The 23,640-nt window shown below is 35.4% G+C and overlaps 2 protein-coding genes across 2 annotated transcripts; both read left to right on the forward strand.

Moving 5' to 3' along the window:
- LOC120136212 (bifunctional L-3-cyanoalanine synthase/cysteine synthase C1, mitochondrial-like) lies at window positions 1-747 on the forward strand. Its single transcript, XM_039152317.1, has 5 exons — window positions 1-134; window positions 238-291; window positions 360-437; window positions 536-595; window positions 684-747. Exons 1-5 carry the CDS (start codon window positions 63-65, stop codon window positions 738-740), a joined length of 321 nt encoding a protein of 106 aa, XP_039008248.1. The 5' UTR covers window positions 1-62; the 3' UTR covers window positions 741-747.
- Window positions 748-11,500: 10,753 nt separating this feature from the next.
- On the forward strand, window positions 11,501-22,550 carry LOC120136239 (ATP-dependent helicase BRM-like). Its single transcript, XM_039152339.1, is given in 17 exon segments — window positions 11,501-12,075; window positions 13,537-14,623; window positions 14,626-14,855; window positions 14,962-16,043; window positions 16,045-16,288; window positions 16,471-16,583; window positions 16,860-16,947; window positions 17,068-17,154; window positions 17,321-17,413; window positions 17,497-17,580; window positions 17,658-17,861; window positions 18,465-18,510; window positions 18,513-18,706; window positions 18,790-20,346; window positions 20,430-20,969; window positions 21,630-21,881; window positions 22,178-22,550. Coding segments are annotated over 17 exon segments (6,423 nt in total). The 5' UTR covers window positions 11,501-11,898; the 3' UTR covers window positions 22,523-22,550.
- The last annotated feature ends 1,090 nt before the right edge of the window (window positions 22,551-23,640 follow it).

Here is a 23,640-nt window from a genome sequence, read left to right on the forward strand (position 1 = left end):
TGCATTTGAGACCCGGCCCCGAGATATGGGAGGATACTCTCGGTAAAGTCGACATCTTTGTAATGGGAATAGGGAGTGGTGGTACCGTTTCTGGCGTCGGACAGTACCTCAAATCTCAAAATCCTAATGTAAAGGTAATCAATTACTTTTTCTTACCGAGTTAACTCTTTCTAACAACAATGCTTTCTTTTATATTTGTTTCATATCATTGCTGATGTCTGTTCCTTTTAATGATAGATATACGGAGTGGAGCCTGCTGAAAGTAATACACTGAATGGTGGCAAACCAGGTAAACTTTGCATTGATTGATATTACTCATATGCTGTTTTTCCTTCAGGTATTCTTAACAATTGCAAGTCCCTCGTCATATTACTGGCAACGGAGTCGGGTTCAAGCCAGATATATTGGACATGGATGTAATGGAAAAAGTTCTCGAGGTAAACAATAATCGATGTGCTTATGTCGAATAATGATTTAGTATCTTTAGTTGAATATCTAGTCCCTTCGAGGCTTATGTCGGGATCTCGTATGACAGGTCAGCAGTGAAGATGCAGTCAATATGGCAAGGGAATTGGCACTGAAAGAGGGACTTATGGTAATATAACACAAATCATGTTTCGATTTACTTTTGTTGATGTTTCTGTTCATGCATCGGGATGTTACTGACTTTTTGTGGAATGCAGGTCGGAATATCATCCGGGTCCAACACTGTTGCAGCACTCAGACTTGCAAGAATTTGAGAGTAGCATAAACTTCTCCTTTAATGAAATTTCAGTAGTGATTCTCACGTAACGTCTATTCTTTTTCTTCTGAAACAAAATTTCAGACCGTTCATCCGAGTTTCGGGGAGCGATACTTGTCATCAGTCCTGTTCCAAGAATTAAGGAAGGAAGATGAGAACATGCAGCCGGTTGCAGTTGACCAAATGCTTTTTTTTTCTTTCTTTCTGGGGGGCGCATGTTCACCAAAGCTCTAGCTGTTAAAAAACCCAAATGTTTCAACTGAAACATTGGCAGGCAATGTTATTATGAATCTCCTGTGAACGCATTTGTATCAATTTCAGTGTTGAACTCTGTTTGAAATGAAATCGGTAATAACTGGAATTTGCACGGAATGAGCCAGCATAACCGATGAGTGCCTATGCCTTAACACTAACGTTCCATCCCGGCCATTAAGGTATGTCTTGAAGATCTATTCTTGATCTACAGAAGTAATGAATGCGTACCAAAAAAACAAAGGATTCATTAGTTATATCAACGACGATAACTTCATAAAGTATAAATCTAGAGATGATCATGGGTCGGATCCGGGATTTTGATCCATTCGAACTTGGTCCAAAAATTAAACTCCTCTACACGCATTTGATCTAACTCGAGTTTACGAGGCTCTCTTCCAATCCCAAACCAACTCGATTTTAAGGGCAAAACTTATATCCGACCAGGGATTCAAAAAACGGCCGTGTAAGGCAGTTATTTCGCGGTATCGGCGGCCACCGTTACCAATATTAGCCGAAATCACGGTGTGAAACGGAATCACACCCATAACAGCCGATAACGGCCGCAATTTAACGGGTAACGGTCGATCGCGCCAATAACATATCTTTTTCCCGTTAATCCCCGTTACAATATCAGAAATCACCAACATCAAAATTAATTAAAAAAAATAGCAATTCAGTTTCCTTTACAACAAAAGTAAAAAAAAAGTAAAAATGAAAGAATATATTCTCTGTAAAACCTGTAAAAATCAATTTACTTTACATCAAAATTGAAAAAAAGTAATCACAAATTCACAATTATTAAATCGGTACAAAATATAAAAAAAAGAGCAGGAAAAAGAACCCCAAATTGAAATCTAAAAATTTTTGCTTGCAACTTCAAAAATCCTCTCAAATTTTATTGACCCAAACTCAAAATCAAAGAAAAATCAAAAGGAAAAAAACTTTCACTTTGAAGAGAATCTCACAATTTCAAGTAAGTAAAATACGTGATTATTAAATTTAAATGGAATATTTGGGTTATTCTTATGTTATGACCTTATGAATTTACCCGATATAATTAAATAGATTAGGCTATTTAATTAGTTATTATTATGGCCTTATGAATTTTTTAAAACAAATGTTGAATTTAAATTTTATATACTTCAATTATTTTTATTATTTAATAGTTTATGTAACAAACTTATTTTTTCACTGTTAATAATGTTTATTATTTTTTCTATTATCTTATTGATAATAGAAGTGATGAATTGTTTATATTTCTAAATTCTATTTTTTTGGCTTTATGTTTTTTGTATATAAATAAAAATAAAGCATGCCACCACGTGAAGAGTTTCCGACGAAATGATTAGAAGGTGCACCGAGTAATGATATAGGTTGACACTTTGGTACTCCAGTGCCAAATGCGAGAGGAAGCATTTCATGTAAACTATGTGGTAAAGTTGTGAAAGGAAGAATAACACGATTTAAAGAACACATTGCTCATAAAACCGAAAATGTTGCACCATTCCCTAATGTTACTGGTATGTGATATTTTTATTATTATTTTTAAATTTTACTATAAGTTTATTGATATAGATTATATATAATTGATAACAATACAAAATTGACATTATTTTTATTTTATTAACAGGTGTCATTAGAGAAAGTATGATGAATTTATTAAAAGAATACAACAAAAAAATAGACAAAAAGAGGAGAACATAAGAATTCTTGTCCCAATTAAGAGAAGAGGGGATGAAAATGAAGGATTCATTGACGAGATTGATGCAATTAGGCAAGCAACTCGAGAAAGTATCAAATCACAACATGAGTGGCATAGAAGAGAAGAATTCAGACGAAGTACTGGTGGTTGGAGTAATATTTATGAAGAATGGCGACCTTCCCATGGATCAGTTGGAGGATATCATCGAGAAAGAACAAGTAAATCCATCCCGAGTGAGTCTGAGTTTACCTTACGAGGAGATACACTTGAATTGGTTAGAAGTACAAGCTCAAAACAACCAAAGGTCAGTGGTTTTTTTTAAAGACTTTACGCAAGAAGATGGGTGAAGCGGTATCTAAATTTTTAATATATGAACGACTTCCTTTTCAATAAGCAAGTTCTCCATGGTTATATAATTTAATTCAAGTGTCAATAGAATTTGGACAAGTTGTAAAGCTGCCAACACCTTATGAGGTTTCAGATGTGTATTTGGAGTCAAAATTTGAACGAGTTCGTGATTGGATAAATGAAATGAAGACTCATTGGAAAGATTTGGTGCAACTCTAATGTGTGATGGTTGGACCAACAATTTAAACCAAATGCACATCATTAATTTCCTTGTTTATTGCAGTAAAGGAATCATTTTCTGAAAATCCATGGATGTCTCAAGTGTTCGTAGCAGAGATGTTGAGTTCTACTACAACTTGTTAGATTCAGTTGTAGAAGAAATTGGAGAAAGCTACATTGTCCAAATAGTGACTGATAATGAGGCAGCAATGAAAGTCGCTGGAAAAAAATAATGTTAAAAAGAAAGCATCTATATTGGACCTCATGTGCAGCTCATTGTTTGGATTTATGCCTTGCAGATACTAGAAAAAGGCCTAGTGTAGCAAAAGTGTTAGAAGAGTCTAAGAAAGTGACTTGTTTCATATACAATCACATTTGGACTGTTGATCTAATGAAGAAGTATACACAAGGGAAGCAAATACTTCGACCCGCTCTTACTCGATTTGCAACTCATTTCATCCAGCTTGAAGAGATAACAAGACAAAAGTAAGGTCTGAGAGAAATGTTTAATTCAAATGTCAGTATTTTATAATTAGTTATATAATTACTTAAATATAATAATCTTTAATGATTTATTATTTGTAAATACTTTAAATTATATAATTTTAATTTTTTATGAATATACAGAAATTTAAATAATCAAAATAGGGACAACAAAAGACATGGCCAGCTTACGAGGCCAAGAAGATTATTTTGGGAATTGTTTTTTTGGAAAAAAACAAATGACCTCATAAAAGTTTACGAGCCCTTAGTGAAAGTATTGAGACTTGTGAATAGTGATGAAAAACCAACAATGAGCTTTATTTATGAAGCTGTTGATAGAGCAAAACGGGCGATTCAACAAGATTGTCGATATTTCACCGAGTATGAAAAGATTATTGACAATAGGTGGAATTTTATGCATTCTGACTTGCATTCAACTGGTAAGATAAAATGATTCATATAATTAAGAATTATTTTTATATTTTATTATAGATGAAATTTTATTACTTTAAGCTCTAAATTATTATTTAATGATATTCTCATAAATTATGCTTAGGTTATTTTCTCAATCCTCAATTTCAATTTAGGGTGGAGCATTATGATAATGTATTGATAGAAACATTAGAAGGTGCAAGATTAATAATTGAAAGATTAGAACCTTCTCTTGACACTCAAATCAGAATAGTTAATCAGGTTAGATTCAAATATTATTATTTGTAACTTAATTACATAATTTGAAAATATTTTGTATTCATTTTTACTTTATCTTTTATTTATGCAGTTGTTATGAGATAAACATGAGACATTCGGTACTCCACAAGCACAGAGAGCTTGGAGGCAAATGAATCCAGGTAAATAGTTAACTAAATTATTTAATTTATATTATTTAGTTATATTGTACATTTTTAATTTTATTTTGAAATTTAAACATTATTTTGCAGTCGAGTGGTGGATAATATATGTCACATGTATTCCTGAGTTACAAATATTAGCAATTAAAGTGCTTAGTCAAACAACTAATGCATCAAATTGTGAACGAAATTGGAGCACATTTAACTATATGCACACCAAGGCAAGAAATAGGTTGAAGTAAAAAAGTCTTGAGAAATTAGTGTTCACCTACTACAATATGAGGCTCCAGATTAGACATCAGAAAAGAACGAGCATCGATGATATAAACACTAGTTTTAATCCTATCAACCTTGATCATATCTTTGAAGATGTTGATCCATTATCAGAATGGCTTCAAGAGAAAGAGAATCCATTGTTAGATGGTGAAATTGCCGGTGTGTTGCATGTGGATACCTCAGATGATGAAACGAATATTGATGAATCTCAACAACAAAATTTGGCTCATTCAAGTTCTAGTGCAACACCAAGTCAAAGTCGTGATGGGCTTGATGGTGGTGGTTTAAGTCCAATTGATGATGATGATGATGATGGTGGTGGTGGTGGTGATGGTAGAGATGAAATTAGGTATTCTAGTCTATATGAAAGAGAATATGGGGTTGGTACCACTAGTGGATATTTCCGTGATAGATCGAAATTTGGTGGAAATATATCTTCGAAAGCAATAAGAAATAAAAGTGAACCTAAAGCTCCATCAAAAGGAAAGTGCAAGAAGCATACTTCTGTAGGCTCTTCATCTAGTAGAAGATCAAGTTCTAGTAACCTTGGGCAGGGAGATTCATCTACTAGCACACAAGGTTTTTATCCACCAGAACAATTTCTATATTTCCAACCTTTACATGGTTATCCACAACCATATGGTTATTATCCATCATTTTCTAATTATGGTGTGCCATATCAACCTCAAATGTATCCTCCGCCACCAATATATCAACCACCTCCACTTCTCATGTATCCTCCTCAGATATATCCTCCACATCAATTATATGAAAATCAAGGTGAAAATGTTACTTTTTTTTTGGATATGTTTTTGGACAAAGGCCACGAGAATCAAGTCAAAAAGGCTCTCAAAATGAAGGTGAATGATATGAACTTCCTCGTCATTCCACTAATTGGTGAAAATTAAATTCGTCCTCTACCACTTGAAAGGTATGTTTTTTTTTTAAATAATTGAAGGCTTTGGTCGATGGAATTCGATGAAACTCAATTGAGAAAATATATGTGAAAGTTGCTTTTGCTACTAGGTTTTTTATTATGACCCTGATGATAGCTCAAGATAGTGGCGACATTTTCAAAGTCTTTGAGTCTTCCTAGTTTTGCAGTGCTAGTGATGCAATACTGCCTGATTTTGGTCTAAAAACCTGCCAATGCATATCATGTACTTCTATCATGAAAGAAAACGATTTAATACTTGTGTATTTTTTCCACAACAGAGCTTCTATGTGTATATTCTGTTACAATCTATTGTTTTTTACTTCCTTGCAGTGCTTGTTCCTTGCTGGTTTCAATGAAAATGGGAATGATTTCTCATGCTTCACGTAGTGTTGATGCTATTATACTTGTACTGTTATATTTTTGTTTGTGGTCTTTTTCCTGCTCTCTTTGTGGATGCGTGATGATATGAATTTATGTATCTATTACAGTTTGCAGTCCATTAAATCATCAAATGGGAAAAAAGTAAAGGCTTTAAGTTTTGAATATTGTTCTTAGTGTGTTTACTGATAATAAGTCTATAAGTGTTAGAAAATACACTAAAAATCATTAAAAGTAATTTTCTATAATTATACTTACTATATTTTATAATAAGTTGTGCGAATTAAAAAAAAAAATTCACGTCCGCGATACCCACAGTGACTGCGATAGCATCTGTTACGTCCGCGACCGTGACCGCGACCGCAATTTAAATCCCTGTATCCGACTTAATATGACTCGATCTATATATATGTATATATATATATATATATATATATATTATTTTATTATGTAAAATAATGACCTAATTGAAAAAAAATATAGAAAACAATATTATTGTAATTATTTTTAAATATATAAGAGATAATTATAATATTATATCGAGTCGAATTAGATATTTTAATTTCATTTGAAACTCAAATCGACTCGACTGAACTCAAATTAAAAAAAAAACTGACCCGATTAGATTGAATCAAATGTTCATACCTATATAAATTGATGGGATAAAGATGGAATTTAATAAATAAACGGACAAATGTAAATTGGGTTGAAAATACCATGATTGTAAGCTTCTAAAAGCAGAAGCCATGTTTTCTCCATGAATCATCAATACCGATACATAACATCCTTTCTTATCACATATGATTTAGATGTTCCATCGTTTTAAAAAAACGTGCGAATGGATTCAAATATCTATGAAAGCAGATACCTGGAAACTTGCTATCATCCTTAGGTCGTTTTGGACAGCATGGAAACCCTAAAACGGTGTCGTTTTGGTACTAAACCCCGCTCCGATCCCTCCGACTAAGGATCTGTGTTTTTCTTTATGAAAATGGATAATTATATATTTTAATCTTTCTTAGTTTGACCGGTGTTCATTTCAGTCTCTAAATTTATAAATTATATGCTAATTTAGCATAATTAGCTTTCAATTTTATCAAATCAATCCCTTATATTATTATTTAATAATTGGTGTGTCATTTTGATGATGATGATGATGATTAATTAGAGGACGGTGTTTGTGAATGAAAATTCATATCGATGAGAAAAAGATTAACAATTTGAATCAAAGGCTAGTAATGTCAAATTCGAAAACTTAAGATCAGTACACTTTGAACTTTAAAATATTTCATGATTTTTGTAAATGTGATGTTTTGTATGTCAAATTTGTATGCATGATATGGTGTACGAGTAGTGAGTAGTTAAATTACCTAATCATCCACGATCATAATTAATGGTGTTTAAGGTCTAAAAACTTTAAAAAATTATTTTAAGAAACTAATACTGATAAATTGAATGTCTCAACCTTAATCTATAAAACATCTAAAATACCCTCACGTGGGTGAAATGTATGAAAAGTCCTTGAATGTTGAAATGTCTAAATTATACTTGAATGTTAAACCATTTAAAATGTAATTGTATGCTAAATTAATTGAACTATCTTATAAATAAAATGACTGAAAAAAAATTATAGGTGGAAATTAATATAATATCATTATATGTGAAAACCATTATTAAAATACCTCTAAGATATATTGAGTTTCCGATATCGAATTGATGCGATTCAAAAACTGTTGGAAAGCTAAGAGATAGCTGATCATATCTCTAGAAATGTTGACCGAATAAGATAAGTATCCCATTCGAAAAGCAGTCGCAAGTCTGTTGTTTTGCTATTCTTCTTTTCCAATGCTTGTTTATGTGGATCAATTGGAAGTGCTAGTCTATCTTCCTTTGATTGGAGCATTGTGATGCATGTATCATCATTCCTCTCTTCAAAAGGATTCGACCTCGAATCCAGTAGATGTGCTTTGAATCTTCATGACTTTGTTCTTCTAATAGTTTCGAGTAGAATCATTAGTCCAAATACGAAGGCTTTGTCATTATGGGTTCTAGTGCATGTATCATTCCCCCTCTCCTCAAAAGGATTCGTCCACGAATCTTTGGACTCTTGAACATCATGACTCTTCACTGATATGTCACCATGATTAGGGCTTTCAAGTGATAATCCGTCAGGAAGGTCACCTAACACTTCTCGAAAATCCTGTAAAAGAGATGAAAACACACTAGGAAAATCCTTGTTAATGTTAGAAATCGAAATAATTGATTCCCTAAAGTGAACAAGGATGCAGGGTTGCTGAAGAATGTTCTCTCTAAATTCTTTTGTGTTCACGCATAGATTTTGAGTCACTATTTTCTTCTCACAATTAGGTTCACTAACCACTCGTGGGTCATGATTTTTTTTAACTTTTATGACTAGTGACCTCTTTTGATTTTGCCTCTTTCTCTACCCTTTTTTTCTTTCCCTTCGTCCCCACAAATTCTAATTTGATATTTCAAGATTTCTTTTGGTGCCATTAGGTTTTATGGAGCTTTTACTGGCTGAATGTCGGCATTGTTATTTTCTTGTTGTCGTATTCCGACCATATCATCAATTTGAGTTGTTTGTGCAACCATTTGTTGTTGGTTAATGGACTTTAGCACATTTATTTCTTGATTAATAGCAATCATGAGGTCTTGAAATGCGTCAGTAACTTCATCGTCTTTTACCATCCTGAAAATGATGAATATTTGCGAACTAGCTCCGTTGGGGTACCTTGGCAGTTTTGTGTATAAGAACAAGCAAGATTACTTGATTCTTTCTAGAAATTGGCCCAAATATGATACCAATTAATAGGGGATGGGCAGCGGATGATGATAATGATGATGATGATTGATAGATAGTTGTCCTACGAACCCCTAGTCACAATTGACTAGGCAAACTCGATAATCGTCTCTAAACAACCCTCCTAATCACAATTAGAAGGCAAACCAAAGTGTGAATATCTCTCTCACAAAGAACTTGAAAGAACTTAATGAAAAGAATGCTTCGAAGGCACAAGACAATCAACACTTGCAAAAACGAACTCTCGTTGTATTATTAATCAAAGAAATGTGCATTTTCAAAGTTAAATGAAACCTCATTTATATAGGGTGAGGATTCATTGTTGTAACATGACTAATGAATAAAGATAATGTTTTGTTTCTATCCTAATTTCTAATAAAATAATAATAAACTAAGAATAATGTTTTAACTCAATCTTAATTCCTAATAAAATAATAAATCTAATCATATATTAAATTCTATTACAAATAATCAATAAAAAGATTGAAAATTCATAATATTTATAAAATCTCGTATTAATCATGTATAGGAATTTATGCATGCATTGTCTTTAGTAAATTAAATGTATCTTGAGTTCCCGTTATCGGATTGATGCGATTCAAAAACTGTTGGAAAGCTAAGAGAGACGATCATATCTCTAGAATAAATGATGATAGAATAAGATCAGGATCCCATTAGAAAAGTCGCAAGTCTGTTGTTATGCTATTCTTCTTTTCCAATGCTTGTTCGTGTGAATCAATTGGAAGTGTTAGCATATCTTCCTTTGACGTGAGCCTTGTGATGCATATATCATTGTTATATTCATATAAATTGTAAATTGTATACTCTATAATTTTGACGTGAGCCTTGTGATGCATATATCATTGTTATATTCATATAAATTGTAAATTGTATACTTTATATTCATGTGATCCTTATGGATTAAGCCTTAAGGTACGATATTGACTTTATAAAATTAATATAAGGTTTAAGGACTCAAAATGATTAGAATATCTTTATGTATATTATATAAAAAAATCAAGTTGAGAATAAGTTTGTAAAACACTAGTGATAATAGTTGATGCATAGATTCGTCAAATGTATGTGTATTTTTTATGACGAGGTAACGATTAAGTTATTTTTTAGTATAAAATGTCGTAAATAAAATAGATTGGATGTGTATCACTATGCTTTATAAGCCCAACGTTCGAATTATTTTCGTGTGTAGGTTACATGTTCTTTGATTCTCACGATGAGATAACAACATCATTAAAAGAATCTTAATGGGATCTCTCGAGTATAGTAAGTGAGTACCCAATGTGGCATGTAAAGGTCAAAACCTTAATGAGTCAAGTTTATAAGTTTATTTGAATATCATATCTATGTATATCTATTTTTAAAATAAAGACATTCGGTTTTTGTATACATATATTTTAAATTTTGAAATTTTGATATAGTAATATTTATTTTTAAATTTATAATAAAGATGTTTATTAACACAAGTTTTATGATAAAAGGTGACAATGTTCGAATTTTTATGTTTATTAGAGGTATATATTAAAAGGTGACAATGTTCGAATTATTATATTTTTCTAGAGGTATATGTGAAAATTTTTCTTGATATTATTATCATAAATGATATACCATTAAAAGATTAATGTGTCAAACTTTATAGATATTATAGTCTATAGAGTATATTGTTAAAAGTTATCAGTTAATATCTCTCCTCTCTATTAAGTTATAAATTAAATATTTATCACGAACAAAATTTTCCTTTTCCCTCTTTTGGGTAGAAATAATTATCATTCATACCAAACACAGTAGGAGTCACAATCTTATTAAACCGTCACATGATATGATGATATTAAATCTTTTATTTTTTAACATATTTTTTTATCAAAATTACATTATTATTCATACCATGTGACTGTTAATTTTTAATTTTAGAATTTTAATATACTTTTATATTTATATTTATAAAAAACATATTTTCTATCTCCCTTCAATTTAAACATAATTTAATTTTTTTTAATAATTTAACATTTTTATACATTAATAATTTATACATATTCTCTCAAAAGTTTATATTATTTTACATGCAAAAATTAAGTTTCAATTTTGAGTTGAAGACCAAAACGTGGGTACGTGGCAGACAGTAATTGGTTGATTGGAATTTTGTACTATTTGTCGAGAGTGTGAAGTCAGATATTTTCTAGGCGCTTCCAAAATTCATTTTGTGCTTTTTAGGGGGCATATCCGGTATATCCAGTAAAAAACTAAATATCATTAAGACGCGGGCTTTAAATTACATTTATACCCTCCCCGTAAACATCTAACCGTAGGCACAGAACCAGGCCCCAGTGGACCCCACCCCACCTCGCAGCTAACACTAATAAGCACCAAACGCAAAACGCAAAACGCGAAGCTTAAAGAGAGAGATAAATAAAAAAGCAAATGAGAAAATAAGAAAGAAAAAGGAAAAGAAAATTTTAAAACCCCAGAGGAAGAAAGAAATTGCAAAATTGCTTGAAAACTGAGAGAGAGAGAGAGAGATCAGTCGTTAGAGGGCAGAGAGTTGAATCATCGATATATATTTTTTTAATTTTCGTTTCCGTCGAAATCGGGTTCTCTCGCTTTGCTCATTAAGATCTACCTTTCATTTCTACCGAAAATTCCGGGTTTCTGGAGAGAGAAACAAAAACAAATTTCATCTATTTGTTTTTTTTTTTGTTAATTTTCTTTTGAACGTTGGGATCGGAGGGAAAATAAGGTGGTTTTATTCATTTTTGGAGGGATTCGAGTTGTGATATTGGTGTGGTTTTCTTTTTCTTTTCTTTTTTGAAAATTTGTTGTAATAATTTGGATTTTGCTGGAACTTTTTGTTAAAGGAAATTGGACTTAGTTTTTATGCAATCTGGTGGTGGTGGAGGTGGGCCCAGCCGGAACCCTGGGGTGGGTCCGGTTGGGCGGACCGCGTCCACATCGTCTGCAGCTTCGCCCACTTCCTCGTCATCGGCCGTTTCAGCCCCTCACTTCGGGTTTGATTCGGCGCAACAGCAACAGCAGCAAATAGCGTCTAGGCAGGTATATTATTTATAAATTTTCGGTCAATGTAATGGACATTTGGTTGACTTAACCCGTGATTTTGCGAACTAAGTATGTTTTTACTTAAGAGTTGTGATAAATTACTAAGTTTTGGCGGTTTTTGGGGAGTTTAATTTTGTATAATAAATGCAATTCTGATGCAATTGCCGTAGTACACAAACTCGATTAGTTAATTCTTAGTATTTGGGGGGGGGGGGGAGCTGCTGTTCAGAGGAGGTTTTTTAGTAGAATAAACACTTGAGCTCCAAGTGTCAAGGGAATCAAACGTACTTAGCTTCGAGGTCTTAGAAAGAGGAATAAAGCCTTTGAATTCGAACTTTGGGCCAGAGTTTCTTTCTGTATACTGAAAATTTTATGTTCTATTATTTTCGTTTTAGAAAGACTGATAAAATACATATGATTCTTTGTTTGAAGTATCCAGTATACTCAACCCGCTCTCCACAAAGCTTGAGTGCGTACTTGATTTCTTAGTTTTTTTTTTTGGGGGGTTGCTGCTGCTGTTCAGAGGAGTTTTTTTAGTAGAATAAACACTTGAGCTCCAAGTGTCAAGGGAATCAAACGTACTTAGCTTCGAGGTCTTAGAAAGAGGAATAAAGCCTTTGAATTCGAACTTTGGGCTAGAGTTTCTTTCTGTATACTGAAAATTTTCTGTTCTATTATTTTCGTTTTACAAAGACTGATAAAATAACATATGATTCTTTGTTTGAAGTATCCAATATACTCAACCCGCTCTCCACAAAGCTTGAGTGTGTACTTGATTTCTTGAATACCATACCTTAATGACTTTTAAACATCATATGTAGTCTTTCCTTTTTGCAGAATCTATTTGATCATCATGACCACCGTCTCATTTGTGTTTAGTTAATCTGAAATTATCTTCTGATGTGCATTTAGATTATGAATTTGTTATTCCGTGGGTTGTTCACTGGTCATGTAGGAGTATTTCTGTTCCTTTTGTTGCTTGCTTTGTTTGTCACTCGCCTGTAAATTAGCAACCCTAAACCTGAATTTCATGCCATTCCATATGTTTCCTTTTCGGTTTGCGTAGAAGTGAAAATTAAGTGTCCATGGCCTTTATTCCTAGATGTTCTAGTCATCGCAGATAACCTGCCAGACTACTTTTCTTTCTTCTCTACTTAGTTTTTTTAAGGATGTTTTATGCTACTTAAAGCATGGGTGGTTTGTCCCTTCACTCTCGTTTTTGCTGAATTCACTTAGTTGGTTCCGCATTCTGTATTATTCTTACCGTTTCGACTTTCCTATCCAGTCATAGGATTCAAATCTTACTTTTGAACAACATACAGTGATATGAGGATTCCTTTGATTTCTGTTCAACTCCTGTCATTTGAGTCATTGATGCATTTGGGTTCTAGTTAAAGATTATGCATTTGTTTGAGAAGTTCATGCTTTATCTTTTTGCATTTATATTTGTTCTTGCAGTCATTACAACAACAATTGTTTAGAAAACCTGAAGGAAATGATGCCATCCTAACATATCAAGCCAGTGGTCTTCAAGGTATGATGGGTGGAAGCAATTTTCCTTCATCTCCAGGCTCCATGCAACCACCTCAACAATCCAGGAAGTTTTTTGATCTGGCTCAACAACATGCTTCTGCCCAGGACAGCCAGCATAGGAATCAAGCTGTTGAGAAACAAAAGCTGAATCCTGTTCAGCAAGCTTATTATCAGTATGCTTACCACATTGCTCAGCAACAACAAACGCTTTTAGCACAACAACAAGCTAAGACGGCAATGATGGGCTCTGTATCTGCTAAGGATCAGGACATGCAAATTGGAAACTTAAAAATGCAGGAACTTGTTTCCATGCAGGTAGCTAAGCAGACTCAGGCATCATCCTCTAAGAACACATCTGAGCAGTTTGGTCGTGTTGAAAAGCAGATGGAGCAAGGAGCGGTGTCAGCTTCTGAGCACAGAAATGAGCTCAAGGCACCTGCACAGGCAGCAGTTACTGAAAAATCAATGCCTGTAAATGTTTTAAGGGCGATGCAGGCCCAACAAGCTCAGCAAACTGTTCAAAACACAGGAAACAATCAACTTGTTATGGCTGCACAGCTGCAGGCATGGGCACTTGAGCGTAATATTGATCTGTCGCAGCCTGCAAATGCCAACTTGATGGCACAGGTACTCATGCAATCTAAGATGGCTGCCCAGCAAAAAGCAAATGAAAGCAGCATGGCTTCTCAGTCATCACCCATGCATGTATCCAAGCAGCAGGTCTCTTCTCCATCAGTTCCAAGTGAGAGTTCTCTCCGTGGTAATGCATCTAATGATATAACTGCCCAGTCTGGCCTTGCAAAAACCAGGCAGACAAGTATACCGGGCCCTTTTTGCTCAACTTCCAGCTCTGGGGTGGTTAACAATGCTAACAACATTGCAATGCAACAGTTGGCTATTCATGGCCGAGATAATCAAGTGCCTCTGAGGCAGATGGTTTTGCATGGAAATGGGACGTCTCTTATGCAACCTCCACAGTCATCTGCAAATAGTAGCCAGAGTGCTGATCCATCTTTGCTGACAAAAAATCATTAGGTGGAACTGGAACACCGCAAACACAGTATATCAAACAATTAAATCGATCTTCTCCACTGCCTGCTGATCCTAATAATGATGGAGGATCACTTACCAACTCACCATCACAAGGGGGAGCAGCTACCAAGATCCCCCAGCAAAATTCCGGTTTCACTAAACAACAACTTCATGTTCTCAAAGCACAAATACTAGCATTTAGGCGCATTAAGGTATGCTAAATAACAGCTTAATATATTTTTCCTTTCTACCCATTACATGAATGGAGTTCATTAAAAAAAGTATCTTATGGACTATGCTATTTTTGGTCATCGACAGAAAGGAGAACGAACACTTCCACAGGAACTTCTTCAAGCCATTGTTCCCCCACCACTTGAGGTGCAGCAGCTCCAATTTCCTCCTGTAGGTGGAAATATTCAGGACAGAAATGGTGGAAAGGGTATAGAAGATCAAGTGAAACATTTGGAGTCTAAGGAGAAAGTTTTGCAAGCTGGGCCATCTACCAATGGACAGAATGCTACTAAAGAGGATGCTTATGCTGGAGATGATAAAACTACTGCATCAATAGCTCATATGCAAGATGTGTCAGCCACTGCCAAGGGATTTTCTTCTACTTTACATGCTGGAAAAGAAGAACAGCAAAGTTCTGTCTTTCCTGCAAAGTCTGACCGAGAGGTAGAACGTGGTCTTCCAAAAACTCCAGTCACAAGTGATTTTAGTACAGAGAGAGGAAAGACTGTTGCACCAGAAGTTGCTGCATCTGACGGAGGGCAAATTAAGAAACCTGCACAAGTAAAATCTGCTCCCCCCCAGCCGAAAGATCTTGGCTCTGCCAGAATGTACCATGGACCGTTATTTGATTTTCCCTTCTTCACTAGGATACACAATTCATATGGCTCAGCTATGCCTAATGGCAACAATAATCTGACTTTGGCATATGATGTCAAAGATCTTCTCTTTGAGGAAGGCATTGAAGTCCTTAGCAAGAAACGATCAGAAAGTTTAAGGAAAATTGGTGGCTTATTAGCAGTAAATTTGGAAAGGAAAAGGATTAGGCCGGATCTTGTTCTGCGACTGCAAATTGAAGAAAAAAAGCTTCGACTTATAGATCTGCAAGCACGTTTAAGAGATGAGGTTGACCAGCAGCAACAAGAGATAATGGCGATGCCTGACAGACCATACAGAAAATTTGTCCGGCTGTGTGAGCGTCAGCGTATGGAGTTGGCCAGACAAGTACAAGCCACTCAGAAGGCCCTTAGAGAGAAACAAGTGAAATCCATCTTTCAGTGGCGTAAGAAGCTCTTGGAGGCTCACTGGGCCATCCGTGATGCTCGAACTGCTCGTAACAGGGGAGTTGCCAAGTACCATGAGAAAATGGTACGGGAGTTTTCAAAGAGAAAATGATGATAGGAATAAAAGGATGGAGGCCTTAAAGAATAATGATGTCGAAAGGTACAGAGAGATGTTGATTGAGCAGCAGACAAGTATGACTGGTGATGCTGCTGAGAGATATGAAGTTCTTTCATCATTCCTGACGCAGACTGAAGAGTATCTTCATAAATTGGGAAGTAAGATAACTACAGCCAAGAATCAGCAGGAAGTGGAGGACGCAGCAAATGCTGCTGCTGTTGCTGCACGGTTGCAGGTAGGATTTCCTGACCTTTGCCTTTCTTGTATGCAGTCTGGTCATCTTTGAGGTTTTTTCCCTTCTCAGTTCCTTAAAAAAATTTGGACTATATTATGAGCTAAAAAAGTATTACACATCCTTCCCTCATCTGTTTATTTAGGTAAAATCCATGTTACTTATTTTCAATTTCTTGTCTAAAGGGTCTATCAGAAGAAGAAGTTAGGGTTGCAGCAGCTTGTGCTGGAGATGAAGTAATGATAAGAAACCGGTTTATGGAAATGAATGCACCTAAGGATGGTTCATCTGTTAGCAAGTAAGTTATGTTTTTAATTTGATTATAGTTCATTTCATATGACTTATTGATAATTCAGAAGGGTGCTTCAGTCATAAATCATGAGTGGAATGGAATTTAAATTTCGAGACAGTTAAATGGGGGTTATGCAGTAACTTTTCTGATGCTCTTTAGTTTGATAACTATCATCTCACATGATCTATTTAGATTTAGCCCTTTTCTAATGCCAAGGGCCTTTTTTTCTCAAAGTCCACCAAATTTCTGGCAATTTTAGTTGTTTCTCGTGTCCATTAACAGGTACTATAATCTTGCACATGCGGTGAATGAAAGAGTCATAAGGCAACCATCAATGCTACGAGCCGGAACATTACGAGACTATCAGCTTGTAGGTTGCTCCATATAAAATATTGGGTTTCCTTTTTGTTGGTTTTTGTTCCTTCTAATTTCCAACTATTTAATCTAGCAAGTTAAAATTTTCATATAATCTGTGTATTTTATTTTGTAGGTTGGTTTACAATGGATGCTTTCTTTGTATAATAATAAACTAAATGGTATCTTGGCGGATGAGATGGGTCTTGGGAAGACTGTTCAGGTATTTATATATTAAAAAATCTAGTTGTAACACTGAGATTTCATATGTTATTTGGGAGTTAGACAAGGTGTTAGGATTAATCAGAGCAGCATTTATTGTTTTGGTAGATAGTTATATGATACTGTAGGTTTTTTATTTACTTTTTAGGTTTTTCCTTATTGTGCAGGTTATGGCATTGATTGCGTATTTGATGGAATTCAAGGGAAACTATGGTCCACATCTTATTATTGTCCCAAATGCTGTTATGGTAAATTGGAAGGTTGGTGTTATTTTTGCTTTATGTTAATTGCTTTGATATTTTCCCAATATTATTGAGCAGAGATGAGTACTTTTCTTTTTCAGAGTGAGCTCCATAACTGGTTGCCGTCTTTGTCATGCATCTATTATGTTGGAGGAAAAGATCAGCGTTCAAGATTATTTTCTCAAGTAAGAATTATAAGTTTGTGTTTAGTTGTTCTTGCAAGTGTCAAAATTTGTTTAACTTTCTCTTGCTTGTTTCATAGGAGGTTCTGGCAATGAAATTTAATGTCCTCGTGACAACTTATGAATTCATCATGTATGATCGGTCAAAACTTTCTAAAATTGATTGGAAGTACATCATAATTGATGAAGCACAGCGGATGAAAGACAGGGAATCTGTTTTAGCTCGTGATCTTGATAGATACCGCTGCCAGAGGCGGTTACTTCTTACTGGGACACCATTACAGGTCTGTAAAGGAAGCTTTCTGATATGTTTAGAAATTGAAAATTTTCACACATACATATACATTCAGAAAGATTTGAAAACATTTTTGCTTTACTGACATGACTGGGATCTGAACACAATTGTTTGTTGACCAACCTTACTGTGTATACAATTACACATGCACACTGACACCTGTGCATTTAGGGATTGGCGAGTCTCTTAACTTTCTGAATCATAAGTTCCAAATACTAAGTTTGCATCATCATTTTTCTAATTGGTTCAAGTAAATCTCTTTTTGAAGGATGAAAGAGGAGCTAGTGCTTGATTATTTATGCCTTAAAATTTCGTCATTGTTGAAATTTTGATGGTCTTTCCTATCTATCTTTTAGCTGGTAAAAATTAACAGGAGTCCTTGCCATTCTTTAGCTTATTTCTTACTCTAGCTTATTTAGTTAACCTGTTATTTATCACTTCAGTTTATACCTTCATTTTGATTATTAAATGTATTGAAATAATAAGCCTATTCGCCTTTTCTTCCGCTTCTCTTTCTTATGTATTTGTGTCACACATGTTTATTATTATTATTTGTTTGACGAGCTGAATAGCGAGTTTGTTTTTGCAACAGAATGAGTTGAAAGAACTCTGGTCACTATTAAATCTTCTCCTTCCTGAAGTTTTGATAATCGCAAGGCATTTCATGATTGGTTTTCACAACCATTTCAAAAGGAAGGCCCTATGCATAGTGCAGAGGATGATTGGCTTGAGACGGAGAAGAAGGTTATCATCATCCACCGACTTCATCAAATTCTAGAGCCTTTTATGCTTAGACGTCGTGTTGAGGATGTGGAAGGTTCCCTTCCTCCAAAGGTATGGTGTTATTGCAGTCTTATTTTAATAAATACTTATCATACTGCTACTTCTAATGATGTTATTTCATTGTCCAATTGCAGGTCTCAGTAGTTTTAAAATGCAGAATGTCAGCTATTCAGAGTGCCATTTATGATTGGATAAAGTCAACTGGGACTCTTCGAGCTGATCCTGAAGATGAGAAGCTCAGGGTTCAAAAAAATCCGCTATACCAGGCTAGGGTGTACAAAATTTTAAATAACCGGTGTATGGAGCTTCGGAAGACTTGCAATCATCCTTTGCTCAATTACCCATTTTTCAATGACTTATCCAAAGATTTCCTTATAAAATCTTGTGGGAAATTGTGGATACTAGACAGGATCCTAATAAAACTGCAGAGAACTGGGCATCGTGTATTACTCTTTAGTACCATGACAAAGCTTCTGGATATCTTGGAGGAATACCTGCAGTGGAGGAGGCTTGTCTACAGACGTATTGATGGAACAACTAGCTTGGAAGATCGTGAATCAGCTATTGTTGACTTCAATAGCCCTGACTCTGAATGCTTTATATTCTTACTAAGTATTCGTGCAGCTGGACGAGGTCTAAATCTTCAGTCTGCTGACACTGTTGTTATATATGATCCTGATCCAAATCCTAAAAATGAGGAACAGGCAGTTGCGAGGGCTCACCGAATTGGACAAACAAGGGAAGTCAAAGTCATTTACATGGAAGCAGTTGTTGACAAAATTTCTAGTCAGCAAAAAGAGGATGAACTAAGGAGTCGAGGTACGGTTGATTTTGAGGATGATTTTGCCGGTAAGGATAGATATATGGGATCTATTGAGAGCCTCATAAGGAATAACATTCAGCAGTATAAAATTGACATGGCTGATGAAGTAATTAATGCTGGCCGTTTTGATCAGAGAACGACACATGAAGAGAGACGCATGACTTTGGAAACATTATTGCATGATGAGGAGAGGTATCAAGAAACTGTCCATGATGTTCCTTCATTGCACCAGGTGAATCGCATGATAGCAAGAAGTGAAGAAGAAGTTGATTTGTTTGATCAGATGGATGAAGAGCTGGATTGGATAGAGGAGATGACTTGCCATGAACAGATACCTAAGTGGCTTCGAGCCAGTACAAAAGAAGTGAATACTACTGTAGCTACTTTATCAAAAAAACCATCAAAGAATATTTTGTTTACTGCTGGTGTTGTTGGTGTCTCAAATGAAACAGAGACAGAGAGAACACGGGGGCGACCTAAGGGAAAAAAGCGTCTTAACTACAAGGAAATAGAGGATACTAATGGAGAATACTCTGAGGCAAGTTCTGATGAGAGAAATGGCTATTCTGCTAATGATGAAGAGGGAGAAACTGGTGAATTTGAAGAAGATGAATTAAGTGGTGCTGTTGGTGCGCTGCCTGTAAATAAGGAACAGTCAGAAGAAGACGGCCCACTTGGTGATAATGGTTATGAGTATGACCAGACTTCAGAACACATTAGAAACAATCGTGTACTTGAAGAAAGTGGTTCTTCAGGATCATCATTAGACAGTCAGAGACCAATACAGATGGTGTCTCCTGTTTCTCCTCAGAAATTTGGATCTCTCTCTGCATTAGACTCTAGGCCGAGTGCTGTTGCAAGAAGGCTGGTATGCCCCTTTTTGTATAATGATTTGTTATTATGGAATTTGTTGATTTCTGCTATTTTCTCATGTTATGTTAATCTTGGCAGCATGATGAACTTGAGGAAGGTGAAATTGCGTTATCTGGAGATTCTCACATGGACCACCAGCAATCTGAAAGTTGGATTCATGATCGGGAGGAAGGTGAAGATGAACAAGTTGTTCAACCCAAGATAAAACGAAAGCGTAGTATCCGGGTTCGACCTCGTCACACTATGGAAAGGGCAAAGAAATCTTTCACCGAAGTGCCTCATTTCCAACGTGGAGAATCATCTTTGTTTCCTTCACAGCTGGACCATAAGTACCAATTACAACTGAGGATTGATACTGAAACAAACCCAACTCGTGAGCGTAATGCTTTCAGGCATGATCCGAATGATTCATCTTCTAAAACTAAGAGGAACTTACCTTCAAGAAAAATAGCTGATACATCTAAGTTGCATGCGTCACCCAACTCTGGTCGAGTGAGCATGGCTGCTACTTCGGAAAATGTTGGTGAACCCTCCAGGGAGAATTGGGACAGTAAACTGGTTAATACAAGTGGTTTGTCGAATTTTGGTGGGAAGATGTCTGATGTCATCCAAAGAAAGGTATACTTGAAGTGACTATAATGCTTGTCTCTGGATTGTGTGAATATTTTTATTTTTACCCTAATTGTTTAAAGCATTGCCGCGTTCTTCTCTCCTGGTCAGCATTGATTAGTTGGATTTAGAAATCTTGTTTTAGTATTCTGAATTGCTTGTAGCAGGCTCTGACCAGTCACCATTGCTATTATTGTCCTGAATTTCTTCACTTTCATAATTTGTATCCTTTCTATTGCATCTAATTTTTCAGCATGCATCATTTCATCCAAATGTTCTCTTATTAAATTAGGTTTGGATTTTGCTGAACATACATTTGTGCAAGTCAGGTGCATTTGATGCATGGAAATTTGTTTTTGAGATTTAGGAAGTTTATTGCGTCTATAATGGTTTTATGATTTGTCCTACCTGGTTGTTTTGCCATGTACATCTGTTTTTGAGCTTTTTAGATTCAGTCTTTATGTTATTTGATCTTGAAGTCATTGGTATTTTCCTTGGATTGGATATGCTTAGTGATTAGAAGCTTGTATCTCAAAATATATCCCCTTTTAACTTTTAGGAAATCATTTCATCATCGATTTTATACTTTATTTAATTGCTCATGTCTTACATGCTATCTTATTATATTTGTGAATTAAGTAATTGACTATAAAATTATCTTATTTCCAGTGCAAAAATGTGATTAGCAAGCTTCAGAGGAGAATAGATAAGGAGGGCCAACAGATTATACCACTTTTAACAGATTTGTGGAAGAGGATTGAAAACTCGGGCTACATGGTTGGAAGTGGGACTAATCATTTGGATTTGCGGAAGATTGATCAGCGTGTTGATAGATTAGAGTACAGTGGAGTTATGGAGCTTGTTTCGGATGTGCAGTTGGTACTAAAAAGTTCTATGCATTTTTATGGGTTTTCACATGAGGTATAATGGATAATTTTAACTTGGCTTTCAGTATCTTTGCATGCTCATACACAAATGCACGCGTGCCTCAGTTTTGATTATTTGCCATGGATAATCTTTCTGGAAGCAATTAATTTGAAAGCCTTTCAAAGTAATCAATGAATTTGTACTTTGTGTTCAAGTGCCTATAAACTCTTATAACCTTGCAAAGTTTCCCCGTCTCCTTCCTACCAATTGAACTCATATCCATTTCTGTCATGCTCCCATCGATGGCCTAATCTTTTTACTTACTATGCAAATGTAATTGGGATTCGCAGGTCAGATCTGAAGCTAGGAAAGTACATGATCTGTTTTTTGACTTGTTGAAGATTGCATTTCCGGATACAGATTTCAGAGAAGCTAGAAATGCACTTGCTTTCTCTGGGCCAGTATCTACCTCCGTCTCTGGTCCTGCTAGACAGGTAGCAGTTGGCAAGATGCAGAAATCGATAAACGAGGTGGAGTCTGATTCAAGCCTCACTCAAAGACATTACAGCGCAGATCCACTCATGCTGGTGAGGACGCAAGGGTTAAAGTGCATATGCCCCAAAAGGAATCAAGGCTTGGGAAAGGAAGCAGTATTACCAGGGAACAATATCAACATAATGATGATTCTCTTCTAACTCATCCTGGGCAGCTGGTTATTTGCAAGAAGAAGAGGAAAGACAGGGAAAAATCTACGGTAAAGCCTAGGAGTGGATCAGTTGGCCCTGTTTCACCTCCGAGTATAGGTCGCAACATAAGGAGCCCAGGTGCAGGATCAGTCTCTAAGGATGCTAGACCGACCCAACAGACCACTCATCAGCAAGGTTTGCCCAACCAGCCTGGTCACCCATCAAACATTCATGGTGGGCTTGTTGGTTGGGCCAATCCCGTGAAAAAGTTGAGAACAGACACCGGTAAAAGGAGACCAAGCCTTCAATGACATTCTATAGTACCTCAGATAATGAAAAAAAGAAATTGTTGCCATTGACTGCAATCACTGAGTTGTATTTTATGGCTCTTCATGGCCTGTACAATTGCAATTAGATCTTAACATATATTAGCATAGGTTCCTTGATCCCTCATTGCCTATTGGCCTTTCTGTAGTTCAATCGATGCAATAGTTTTCGTATCTCTTCAACTTGCAGGTGTTAGTCTATTTGATAGCCGATACCTATAAATGCCCTTGTTCTAATACCTATTTTGAGACCTTGTTCTAATACCTATTTTGAGAGAAGAAAAAAGCTAGTTAATGGCGGCAGATAGCAATGAAGAAGTGGAGACCTGTTTTGCGTGAACGAAAAAGCAATAGTGAGACGGGCACCATGAGATGTACTGAATAAGTGTGTCCGTTCTATCACTTGTGACATCTAACTATGATGTCTAAAAAGTTCAGAATTAGAATCAGTGTTTATAATCTCTACTACAGTATTTTTGGCTTAAGATGTTCAGGACACTAGTTTTTTTTAATGATAGCTACTGGTTTTAAAACCTGTGTGGGAGGTTTGCATTTGACAATATAAATAGCCTTTGCCAAAATCTAAGACAAAATGACTCAATTCAATTCGTCATTAGCAGGTTAATTGATTTACTAAGGTTTGGGAAAAAGAGGATAAATTTCTATGTAAGGACCTCATTAATTCTCAATATGCAATCTGCTCTTTGTTCCATATCCGGTTGTTGCGACTCCAATTCTGCCTACATTCAGACGCAATTTAAAAGCAAATGTATAGCCTTCTGAAACACATTATATTACATA

The sequence above is a fragment of the Hibiscus syriacus genome, unplaced genomic scaffold (assembly GCF_006381635.1).
Source record: "Hibiscus syriacus cultivar Baekdansim isolate YM2019G1 unplaced genomic scaffold, ASM638163v2 tig00110621_pilon, whole genome shotgun sequence".
NCBI classification, from domain to species: domain Eukaryota; kingdom Viridiplantae; phylum Streptophyta; class Magnoliopsida; order Malvales; family Malvaceae; genus Hibiscus; species Hibiscus syriacus.

Coding starts and splice junctions, on each gene's coding strand:
- LOC120136212 (XM_039152317.1), top strand. CDS start 63: ATGGGAATAGGGAGTGGTGGTACCGTTTCTGGCGTCGGACAGTACCTC. Junction 292..359: donor TGAATGGTGGCAAACCAGGT/AAACTTTGCATT, acceptor CAATTGCAAGTC/CCTCGTCATATTACTGGCAA. Junction 596..683: donor CACTGAAAGAGGGACTTATG/GTAATATAACAC, acceptor TGTGGAATGCAG/GTCGGAATATCATCCGGGTC.